Consider the following 12,541-nt stretch of genomic DNA (forward strand, 5'->3'; position numbering starts at 1 on the left):
AGTATGTATAACAGGACTGCTTGGAAATAGTGACCATAATATAATAACATTTAACATCCCTGTGGTGGGTAGAACATCTCAACAGCCCAACACTGTGGCATTTAATTTCAAAAAGGGGAACTACGCAAAAATGAGGGGGTTAGTTAAACAGATATTAAAAGGTACGGTCACTAAAGTGAAATCCCTGAAAGCTGCATGGACGCTTTTTAAAGACACCATAATAGAGGCCCAACTTAAATTAAGAAACACAGTAAAAGAACTAAAAAAAGAGCCACCGTGGCTTAACAACCGTGTAAAAGAAGCAGTGAGAGATGAAAAGGCATCTTTCAAAAGGTGGAAGTCAAATCCTAGTGAGGTAAATAGAAAGGAGCATAAACACTGCCAAATTAAGTGTAAAAATGTAATAAGAAAAGCCAACGAGGGGTTTGAAGAACGGCTAGCCAAAAACTCCAAAGATGATAATAAAATGTTTTTTAAGTACATCAGAAGCAGGAAGCCTGCTAAACAACCAGTGGGGCCCCTGGATGATTGAAATACAAAAGGAGCGCTTAAAGACGATAAAGTCATTGCGGAGAAGCTAAATGGATTCTTTGCTTCAGTCTTCACGGCTGAGGATGTTAGGGAGATTCCCAAACCTGAGCTGGCTTTTGTAGGTGACAAATCTGAGGAATTGTCACAGATTGAAGTGTCACTAGAGGAGGTTTTGGAATTAATTGATAAACTTAACAGTAACAAGTCACCGGGGACCAGATGGCATTCACCCAAGAGTTCTGAAAGAACTCAAATGTGAAGTTGCGGAACTATTAACTATGGTTTGTAACCTGTCCTTTAAATCAGCTTCTGTACCCAATGACTGGAAGATAGCTAATGTAACGCCAATATTTAAAAAGGGCTCTAGAGGTGATCCTGGCAATTACAGACCGGTAAGTCTAATGTCAGTACGGGCAAATTAGTTGAAACAATAGTAAAGAATAAAATTGTCAGACACATAGAAGAACATAAATTGTTGGGCAAAAGTCAACATGGTTTCTGTAAAGGGAAATCGTGTCTTACTAATCTATTAGAGTTCTTTGAAGGGGTCACAAACATGTGGACAAGGGGGATCCAGTGGACATAGTGTACTTAGATTTCCAGAAAGCCTTTGACAAGGTCCCTCACCAAAGGCTCTTATGTAAATTAAGTTGTCATGGGATAAAAGGGAAGGTCCTTTCATGGATTGAGAACTGGTTAAAAGACAGGGAACAAAGGGTAGGAATAAATGGTAAATTCTCAGAATGGAGAGGGGTAACTAGTGGTGTTCCCCAAGGGTCAGTCCTAGGACCAATCCTATTCAACTTATTCATAAATGATCTGGAGAAAGGGGTAAAAAGTGAGGTGGCAAAGTTTGCAGATGATACTAAACTGCTCAAGATAGTTAAGACCAAAGCAGACTGTGAAGAACTTCAAAAAGATCTCACAAAACTAAGTGATTGGGCAACAAAATGGCAAATGAAATTTAATGTGGATAAATGTAAAGTAATGCACATTGGAAAAAATAACCCCAACTATACATACAATATGATGGGGCTAATTTAGCTACAACGAATCAGGAAAAAGATCTTGGAGTCATCGTGGATAGTTCTCTGAAGATGTCCATGCAGTGTGCAGTGGCAGTCAAAAAAGCAAACAGGATGTTAGGAATCATTAAAAAAGGGGATAGAGAATAAGATGGAGAAATATCTTATTGCCCTTATATAAATCCATGGTACGCCCACATCTTGAATACTGTGTACAGATGTGGTCTCCTCATCTCAAAAAGATATACTGGCATTAGAAAAGGTTCAGAGAAGGGCAACTAAAATGATTAGGGGTTTGGAATGGGTCCCATATGAGGAGAGATTAAAGAGGCTAGGACTTTTCAGCTTGGAAAAGAGGAGACTAAGGGGGGATATGATAGAGGTATATAAAATCATGAGTGATGTGGAGAAAGTGAATAAGGAAAAGTTATTTACTTGTTCCCATAATATAAGAACTAGGGCCACCAAATGAAATTAATGGGCAGCAGGTTTAAAACAAATAAAAGGAAGTTCTTCTTCACACAGCGCACAGTCAACTTGTGGAACTCCTTGCCTGAGGAGGTTGTGAAGGCTAGGACTATAACAGCGTTTAAAAGAGAACTGGATAAATTCATGGAGGTTAAGTCCATTAATGGCTATTAGCCAGGATGGGTAAGGAATGGTGTCCCTAGCCTCTGTTTGTCAGAGGGTGGAGATGGATGGCAGGAGAGAGATCACTTGATCATTACCTGTTAGGTTCACTCCCGAAATCGGAATGAGGTTCAACAAGGACAAGGTTGGCAGAGTCCTGCACTTAGAGACGGAGTATATGAATCTTCTTGCAGGTACTAAAGACACAGCAGGGACCTGAAGTGCATAGGCCGGAGTCATTGTCTAGCTCCCTCATGTCCCAGTTCGGTGCTACAGAAAGGGACCACCCAGTGGGGGTCTATTTGAAATACAATCGGAGTACTGATGACAGCTCATCCTAGGATCTCTGTAGACACATAGTCGCGATGAGGCCCGTTTGTTGCCGTTTGGAAAAAGGCTAACATCGGCATTTGGGCCTTGGCTTGTAGTTAGGCCTATGCTGCGCTGACCACTTTGGCCACAGATCTCCGGGACATATCATTCCCGCTCTATTCGGCACTGGGTGAGGGCCTCAATCTGGAGTAACGTGTCCAGTTTTGGGCCGCTATACCTCACGAAGGAATGTGGAAAACTGGATAAACAGTCACAGTGGGGCCACAAAAAAATGATAGGGGGTGCAACCTGGGAGCCATGACTTATCAGGCAGAGGCCTGAGGGAACTGACGTCATTATTATCTTGAGCCGTCTGCAAAGAGAAGAACTTGAGGCAGGGATTGATAGCTGTCTTTGCACACCGACGTGAGACTAGGGGGTTTCCTAAACGGATGGAGCTACGACGTGTTCTCTGGCTAGAGTCCTCAACTACCTGAAAGGGGGTTCCAAAGAGGATGGAGCTAGAGTGTTCTCAGTGGTACCAGATGACAGAACAAGGAGTAATAGTCTCAAGTTGCAGTGGGTGAAATCTAGGTTGGATATTAGGAAAAACTTTTTCACTAGGAGAGTGGTGAAGTGCTGTAATGGTTTACATGGGGAGGTAGTGAAATCTCCATCCTTAAAGGTTTCTAAGGTCAGGCTTGACAAAGCCCTGGCTGGGATGATTGAGTTGGGATTGGTTCTGCTTTGAGCAGGGGGTTGGACTAGCTGACCTCCTGAGATCCCTTCCAACCTTGATATTCTATGATTCTATGAAATGGAGGAAAACAGGGTAAAAATATGGGAATAGAATTGAAAATGATGATGCTATCTGCTCAGAAAATAAGCTAGCACATTATACATGGTGATTGGAGAGCTTGCCAGCCACTCCACATCTTCCTTAGTCCAGTACCGGAAATGTACTATGTACTCGTCCTAGGGTGAATCGGAGTGCCCAGATGTTAAAATAAAAGAAGAGGAATAAGTCAAGGTGTTCATTACTGTCACACTTATTTGTATTACAGTAGCCGGATACCGATGGGAGGTTTTTCACATATGGGGCCCTGTTGTGCTGGCTCTGGACATGCTGAAGAGCTAGCAATACATTAAAAGACAGGATAAAAGGTGGGAAGGGAAACAGAGGTGTGGAAAGGGGAAGTGACTTGCCCAAGGTCACAGAACAGGTCAGCCAGCAACAGAGCTGGGAATCAAACTCTGGAGAGCTGAGTCCCAGCGCAGTGCTCTGATCACACGGTAGACTCTTCAGCACTAGCTAATGTCAGTAAATTCCCCTGAAAGTGGGAGTTCACCATGCCCTTTCAGTAGGTGTGTGCACAAGGGCCAAATTCAGCCCAGCCAGAACTCCGTAACCGCACCAGCTTATACCAGGAATGGTCAGCTGTGCTGGCAGGACAGCCAGGTGGGTGGAGCAGGGGCAGGAGCAGCTTGTCAGAACTACCATGCATTCATCACATGCATCCCGTTAGGGCACGTAGAAGAGCGCACACTCCTTCATCCCAGCGAGCTCTGCAATGAAGGTGCAGTGCCTTTGCGTCTCTGCATTGCCCCCACAGCAGGCCTGGGCCTAATCGTCACAAGCTGGCCTGAGTTTTACAGCGATGAGTATTATACACATTGTAACCTGCTCTAAAGGATGAGCTCCTATAAGGCAATCTTACCATATCCCAGACGAAGTTAGCCAGCCAGTAGATCACCGGTTTCACTCCACTGATGAACTGCAGGTGCTTGGCCTTGCTGACCCGCTCCTGGATCAAGAAAACCACAAAGCTGGCTGGGACGAAGGACATGGCGAAGATCACGCAGATGGAGACTAAAACGTCCACCGATGTGGTCATCCTGGGGAAAGGGAAATCAGAGTGGTGATAAATTATTGGCAGAATCTCCCTCCATACCGTGCCAGTGCACATTAGCACCATAACCTGATTGGAGCCCAATTTTGCCACCCTCACCACACAATGGGAATACAGGTGGTAGAAGTGGGCCCTCTGTTTAAGCCCTGTTGCAAGTATTTTCATTGAAAGGGCACTGTTAGGCCGGATAATGATGAGAGGTCTTTCACATGTGTCTAACCATAAGGGAAAATGTATGGATTTATACCTGATCTTTACTCCACCAAAGATTTGTGTGTGTAGGATACTGGCACACGAGAGCAAACCTCTGCCCAGCACTTTTCTAGCGTTAACAAGCTTCAGTATAATGCAGTTGGGAGAGTCAGAGACCGAGATTTGCAAAGCTGCTTAGGGGATTTGGACAAGTCCCATTAATGTAATGGGAATTGGAGATGCAATTCGCATAGGTGGTTTTGGAAACCTCAGCCTGGAGTGCTGCAAATCCCTAGTCAGATCCTCAGCTGGTGACTACAACTGGCCATGTTAATCCAGCTTGGCTCTGGTCCGCTGGCTTTTGAATAACTAAGGTATCCTCGTTATTTTATTTACCCGCTCCTCTCCCCCAACACTCATTTCTTGCAGCTTCCTTAATTCCAAGGCACTTTCTTCTCCCCTCCCTTCCATTCCCCGTAGCCCCTCGTCTCCAGCAGGCTGCAGATAATGTTCATACTAGGACGTACAGGGCGACCTCGGAGATCTGCTGCTTGGTGAGGTTGAGCGGGTGGTTGAATGCGGTGATCCCGTAGGTGCTGGGATTCTTGCCGTCCTGAAGGTTGGCCCGGAGGATGGCATTGTTGATCACATTTAGGAAGGAGCCAATGGCATGCCAGCCTTTGTTATTGAACCAAACCTGAAAAGCAACATGCCAGCATCAATAGGGTTGCCAGCCATGCCTTCCATTCTACAGGCTCTCCCATGTCCATAGCCAAGGGGTTCAGAGGTCTACAGCCACTTGGGTGGTGGTGGGAAGATGTACTGATTCTTCCTGCCTTTTTGCAAACTACTGTCAGCCACCTCAGTGGTCTCCTGAATAAAGGTGGTAGCATCACTTCAGTTCAAATGAGGGACCTGGGATGTTCATGAGATCCTAAGCATGGGTGAATGGAGGCATATGGCTCGTGTGCACTGGAAAAGCACAATCTATGGTTCCTGTGCTGGAAACAGGTAAGTGCCACGATCTACTGATTTCCAAGACCCTTTGGAGTCACTAGGCTTTGGACTGGGGTCCAAGAGGCCACTCTTTCCTGGAAAATCCCACACAGGGATGTTCGCAGTTTTTATTCTATTGGCAAATGATTCAGGCACAGTGCCCCCTGTTCTGAACACATGCTGCATACAGACCGCTGGGGCATTGCAGATTAGAAGCAGAGCTGGGGTTTAAAATGCAAGGCTCTGGCTTTGAATATCAGGCACAGCAGTGGGTGGGCAGGATTTACCTTCACATTGTTTTTTGTGTCCATCCCTTTCATGAAGCTTCCTAAGCTGTGAAGAAACTGATCTCCAGAACTCCCCTGTGAACAGCACACAATGGCACATTTGCATCATTCATTATAGACAGTGCAGCGGATACCTTACTATACTGTTTGCTTTGCCACAGATTGGGGAATGGGAAGGTGCCCCAGCCTCACACTCCCCCTGAGCTGCAGTCCCAGGGCTCAGAAACCCTCACTATTCTTCTGTGATGACTCCAAAGCAGGCAGGAAGTTGAGAAAGCCCCAGAGAACTCCAGAACTGTCTTTTGTGTGGTAGCAACTAACCAGCACAACACCACACAGAACTTTCCTATTATAGCAGCTCTCAGAGACACTGTGTCATAAATACTTGCCATCCCAAGAAAATCAATAGCCTAGATTCCTTCCTGTGCCAAGATCCATTAAGTGCAGAACGGTGGGCCAAGGCTCACTGATTCTCTGAAGCAATTTGCACTTCCCTGGCACAGGTTAGAGCAGCTGAGAGGCTGCTCTAATTTACACCAAATGGCAATCGGGCTGGATGGGGCATAGGGGCCCTCTACTCCTGTGCCATCTGAGAGTAGGGAAGCTCTGAGCTAGCTAGATCCAGCTGCTGTCTGGCTGCTCTGTAACAGCAGAGTGGCACAGAGAGGCCAGAATGAATGAGAATATCAGGCTTGATTTTTTCCTCCAGTTCTCATGTTGCGGTTCTGCAACACCCAACCTACTCCCTGCTCTCTGAGATTCTGAGCTGTGCTAGCCGATAGTAAATGCGGTCACTGACTCCCACTGACATCAATGGAAGCTTACTGGAGTGAAAAAGGAGTAAAATAAGAATATGGACCTCAGGACTTAGTCCTCTCTAAGTCAGCTTCCTGACTCCACTTTGGGTTTACATGATCAGGTATTCCGAGACCGCAGTTACCAAATGGTTCTTCTGAATGTGAACAATGATGACTCCCCCACAAATGCAGTTATATTACAACCCATGTTAGCATAACGTAGCTCAGCACATTGTCCTTTAGCTCAGGCAGAGGAAACTCATATTTTTACACCCAAAGGTCTAAATCCCTGCTGGCCACATTCCCTCCCACCCCCAAGGGGGTACTAGGATATCAGCTCATTCTGAACCCATATGAAATTGCTCCTCACCTTGGCTACCTCTAAGATTTTCTTCACTTGCTTGATGGCATCACTGACTTCATCACTGGGAGGAAGCAGGAGGGAACTGCTGGCACCCACTGAAAACCCACCATACCTGAAAGCACAGACAGACAAGAAAGTGAAGCACAGACTGACTCTACAGTTTTCAGAGTAGCAGCCATGTTAGTCTGTATCAGCAAAAAGAACAGGAGTACTTGTGGCATCTTAGAGACTAACATATTTATTTAAGCATAAGCTTTCGTGGGCTAAAACCCACTTCATTGGATTCATGCAGTGGAAAATACAGTAGGAAGATTATACACACACACACACACCATGAAACAATGGATGTTGCCATACTAACTCTAATGAGAGTAATCAATTAAGGTGGGTGTAGCAGGCTGGACCCCGCCTCCCCCCGCCTTGAAGGGTTAAAAACAGCCCTGAGAGGGGGCTGGGGCTGGAGAAAGCAGCTTTTAGGCTGGGCTGATTGGGGGAAGTGCCTGCAGCTGGGGCCACGCCCCCAAACAGAGTCAGCTGGCTCTATAAAGGCAGAGAAGCCAGGGGAAGACATGAGTCTCTCTCTGTTTGTAGGGTACTTGAGTGAAGCAGGGCTGGTAAAAGGCAGAGGCTCGGGGGAGCTCTAGCCTGGAAAGCCCCAGGCTGTGGCTTAACACAAGGCCAACAGGTACTGGGGGTTGCAGAGGGCAGCCCAGGGGTAGGCCAAGGCAGAGATCCAAACCCAACCTTGCCAGTGATGAGTAGGCTGATCCTGCAGTCTGCCCCAGGGTGTGGGGCTAGACAATGACTGGCAGTAGCCTTATACTGAGGCAAGGTGGGAATAGTGGGTGGGGGTTCCCTGGGGAGGGGAGACCCTAAGACGGAGGGGTTACTGCCAGGGGGCAGCACCCCAGGTAAAAGGGCACCGGTGTCCAGGGAGGAACATGGGGGCCAGAGGACAGGCAGATCACTGGTCTGCAAAGGGTGCTCTGGAGCTGGAATTGAGCTAATTCCCTGAGAGACCAGCAGGAGGTGCTGCAGGGGTCAGTCCACTTCTCTACAGTGGGCTATTATCAGCAGGAAAAAAACACTTTTGTAGTGATAATCAGGATGGCCAATTTCCAGGAGTTGACAAGAAGTTGACTCTACAGTGACCTCCGTAAAAGGCCCTTTTTCATCACCTGTGGCTTTTAGCTTGCTGCTCTATGCTGGGATCTAATACCTCAAGTTTAGGCCTTCAGTGACAACCTGAAGTTTACATTTTTGTGTTAAGCTTCCATTCAATAGGAGCCTCTAGGGATGTCCACACAGCCCACAGCAGTGAGCCTGCCATGTAGACATGCCTGAACTCTCATAACAGCAGGTGCTGAACCAAACAGGACTCCAACTCGCTGAGGTCTCATAAGGTGACCACAGGACATTCAGGGTTATTCCTCCCAGGAGCTGTGCTAGATTTCTGGTTAATTCCCCCAAACAAAATTAGATCTGACTGTTTACAAAACTAACCTGTGGCCTTTCCACACTGCAGCCCAACCTGTCAGCTTGCTGTCCTTTAATCACGCAGGGGTTAAAGGAAGGGGAAGCAAGGCGGAGAAGCAGCTGCCATTCCACTGCTAACAGCAGAGTGGGGTCCTCTCTCTCAGAGCAATGCTCCCCCACAGTGCTCCTGGCCCCTCTTAGGATGGCACAATTGATTGTAACCAGTGTAATGGCCTGATCCTGCAAGGGTTTGCTAATGAGCATCCTGCTAACTGGAACTACTCACAGTAGCAGGCGTTGTAGTAGGCAGACAGTATTTGCAGGATTGGACCCCTTGGCTCTTTTCAGTTTGCTCACAAAGCGCAGTGATTAGGGAAAGGCTCAGTAATTGCGGATACTATTTCTAGTGCAATGCTAAAAACAATCGTTTTATTGAAATATTTCCAGTGGGTTTAGATTTTGAAGAAAGCTTCGTTTTACAAATATTAAATTTAGGGGCAAATTTGACCGGACAGCAGCCCACAGAGCATGGTACTCAATCGGTTAATGAGCCCCAAGCAACCTAAAGGAAGGACAGTAACTTACCTGAACTCATTCACCCAGATCTTGTTCCTTAAACTGGGAAGGCAAAGAGTAGAAACAAGCCTGTTATTTATGAGATGGGCCATCAATCAGACCTACCCTCCAGCCATATGGACACAGACTATAGTGAAACAGAAGTGCATTAATGCTTTGTGTAACTCCAGGAAGTTCAGTTGTCACCCAACATTGATATAGCAGCTCCGGGCTCACTGCACTGCACTGCCTTGGCCCATGGGATAAAGCAGAGAGGGACCTGAGCTGGAACTGGAGTCAGAGACACTTCTGAACTTGGCTGAAGTTTTGGGTTGAGCCCGTTGCTGGATTCATGGCCAACATGCTGCCTTTGCATCACACAAAAATGGGAAAATGGGAAGCTGCTTACAAAATTTACCCAGGGTCATGGTGGATTCTCCATCACAGACAAGTTTTAAATCAAGAGTTTTTCTAAAAGCTCTGCTCTGGGATTATTTTGGGGAAGTTCTCTGGCCTGTGTTACACAGGAGGTCAGGCTAGATGATGACAATGGTCCCTTCTGGCCCTGTAGTCTATAAATCTAAAACAGGAAGGGACCCAGCAGTTTCAGACCATGTTTTTAAAAGCCTCGTGTTTTACTCCAGGAAGAAACATTTCAGTTAGTTGAATACTTTGTTAGAAATACTTCCTGCTGACTTGCACCAGCCATTGAGAGAACAATCAAAGTGAGTTTGAAACTTAAGGTCTGATCCAAAGCTCACTGAAGTCAATGGAAAGACTCTCACTGACTTTGCATTAGTCCCTCCAAGGCGATCAGGAAGGGACTATTAGCTATGCACTGGTGGGTCTAAACGAGCCTAAACAGGGGTGGGCCAGGAGAAAGCGCAAATTAGACTCACTGAGCCTCCCATAGTCTCAACTCTGCAGACGGCCCAGAGTTTAAAGTTCTCCATGGGTCAGATTCACCCCATGGGAGTTATGTGGTGCACAAGTCTCTGCACACGCGTAGCAGCAATCACTAGGGAACAATATGTGTAATAGGCACCTTTTCCCAATGATCTGTGCGTAGGTCTTCACCAGATAGTCCGATATGTTCCGGCCCGTCAGGTTCTGCAGGATGTCACCAGTGTTCTGTTCTCTCTGGTGCCATGGGAAAAGCAGAGACTTGGAATCGAGTATGCTTTCCTCGGCTTCATGCATAGCCCCCGCAAAGACCCAACCCAGCCGCCCATTCTCTACACACATCCCCGTGCTGCTCTGGAGATACAGAACAGCTGAGACCTCTCCTACCTGTGGAGGAGGCAGCCCCCCTGCGCCAGGAGGGCACACAGGGAGCATTTTCTTGATCTTCTCATTGCTGCATTCGCAGGCTGGGGAGGGGTTCTCCAGGGTCCAGTTGCCATTCAGGAAGATGTCCAGGACCGTGTCGGGGACAGAGGAGGTGGTCCATTCAACCTCTCTGACCAGGCAAGGAGTGTCTCTGCATTAGGCCAGAGCCAAGACAAATGCAACTTTTTATAAAGACAGGTCAATTTGCTAAATTATGCAAATAATCAATGCTAGTCAACGCACAGAGGGAGTTTTCTGAAGTGCTCAACTTGGGCCTAGCTCTGCTCCAACTGAAATCAACAGTCAAACTCCCACTGACCTAGCCCGGCACCTGTGGAAGGCAAAGGGAAGGCTCTCATTAACATCAGTGGGAGCAGAGTCAGGCCGACGCCAGGCACTGTAGAGAATCCCACCATTATCATCCCTTTCTGGGGAGTTTAAAGTGCTTTATTTAACTCCACCTCACAACCCCCAATAGAGCCACTTTGTGGTGGGGGGACGCCGCCACACAGCGATGTTGAGGGGCTTGGCTGGGCCTTTGGAGTGAGCATGGAGCTGTACTGCCCCAGGGTAGCACCAAGAAGCAGAATGTCTCGGAGCTCCCATTCCTGCAGGGCAAGTGCGCCTGCTACTGGACAACTTTGCAGGTGCAGATAATTCCCCCTCAACCAACCGGCCTACCCCATTGCCTGATGTGTGGGGCAAGGAGCTATGGCCCATTACCTCCCTACCCAGTTTGGGGCAGTGACTTCAGTTCTGGGTGGCCTGTATACAGATCACACAAAGGTTGATGGAGCGGGGGAATGGGGAGGGTTCTCCTTTGTGCCTTCCTTCCAGGCACAATCTGGCCATAAATGACTTGCCCAAAGCCATTCAGCAAGTCCATGGCAGAGGCCTGTCTCCAGGCCTCCCATCCTGCCTGCTAGCCATGAAAGTACACTTGTAGAAGCCACACACACAAAGAAATCCTACAGAACATGAAGCAGAGAACTGTGGGAGCAAAACAACGAGACCAAGCCAACGATATATGGCCAGTTTGGCTTTTCTTTTCAAAGCCAGATCCTCACTGCTAGTAACTTGGGGAACACCCTTACGTCTCTATCTTGGTCAATGGCAGTTCCCAGCATGCTGCCTGCACGGAGCACTAGCAATGGCCTGGGAACCCCTGAGGGCAGGTTCTTGAAGAGAGAAGGAAAGAGGTCATTTTCACAGTATATGTCTGCATCCGTGTGCGCTCTGTTCTGCACTGCAGAGTGAGTAGCTCCCATTAACGTCTGGGTCAATACTCTTAGTGAGCAAGGGGAAGGAAAAGGTAGGGCCTGAGCCTGAAACCCTGGCTTATCCTGAGTGGCAGTGCCAACAAAGGATGCAATCACAAATGAATATTTTCATACAACATAGGAGGCAAGGGGCCTGCACCTCTGAAGGAGGAGCTTTCATATGAGTCCAGGCCACTGGGATCAGGCCTTCTGCTTGATATTTCCCTAAGATGATCACTACAGCTGCTTCTAATTAACCACTGCCATTGCAACAATCCAAACACCACACCCATCACACTGATGCTACAACCCTGAAAGCTGATTCTGAGGCCGGTGGCAATAGCAGCTGTGGAGTTATGTGACACCCATTAACAGCATCCACCAGTCCCTCAAAGCAGCAGCAACGTGAAGTGGCTTAGAAATGACAGAGCTACCCCTTGTGCCTGCCCTTGCTCAGATTCTACTTACGGAATGGAATGTCCTTCCACACAGCGGGTCCCAAAGCCGGGTTCATTGAGAAGAGTGTTCATAAGCTTCTGAGTGCCTGCATCGTCTGGCGCATCATTGCTATGGGCGCATCAAAGAGACACATTCAGGGCACCGAGATAAGGCATGTGCAGCAAAGCCAGCAACACGGCAGGGCAGAGACACAGGTAAGACTGGAGGAAAAGGAGCTGGGTGGAAAGTTTCCTTTGTGGCATGTGTGTGTTTCTCTCTCACAGACATACGAAAAGTACTGTAACATTTGGAAAGAGTTTGGGATACTTTTAGCTTCTTTTTTGTGTGACTTAGCATCTGAGAACAAAGTGAATTGAGATCTAAGGAAGAAAAGTGCCAAACAGTATAATATTCCTCCTACCATTCAAACTCACTCTTAT

General features: G+C 47.4%; 1 protein-coding gene across 5 annotated transcripts in view; it reads right to left on the reverse strand.

Annotated features, from left to right (window-relative positions):
* The window catches only part of ABCA1 (ATP binding cassette subfamily A member 1), a 165,132-nt gene that overhangs the window by 14,601 nt on the left and 137,990 nt on the right, over window positions 1-12,541 (reverse strand). For all 5 annotated transcript variants that reach the window (XM_032773278.2, XM_032773279.2, XM_032773276.2 and 2 more), the window contains 8 exons: window positions 12,132-12,230; window positions 10,366-10,555; window positions 10,121-10,215; window positions 9,106-9,138; window positions 7,051-7,156; window positions 5,884-5,958; window positions 5,128-5,297; window positions 4,217-4,394 (listed from right to left, as the gene is read on the reverse strand). In XM_032773278.2, the coding sequence (XP_032629169.1) occupies window positions 4,217-4,394; window positions 5,128-5,297; window positions 5,884-5,958; window positions 7,051-7,156; window positions 9,106-9,138; window positions 10,121-10,215; window positions 10,366-10,555; window positions 12,132-12,230 (946 nt within the window). The remainder of the gene's footprint in view (window positions 1-4,216; window positions 4,395-5,127; window positions 5,298-5,883; window positions 5,959-7,050; window positions 7,157-9,105; window positions 9,139-10,120; window positions 10,216-10,365; window positions 10,556-12,131; window positions 12,231-12,541) is intronic.

The sequence above is a fragment of the Chelonoidis abingdonii genome, chromosome 6 (genome assembly GCF_003597395.2).
Source record: "Chelonoidis abingdonii isolate Lonesome George chromosome 6, CheloAbing_2.0, whole genome shotgun sequence".
In the NCBI taxonomy this organism is placed as follows: domain Eukaryota; kingdom Metazoa; phylum Chordata; order Testudines; family Testudinidae; genus Chelonoidis; species Chelonoidis abingdonii.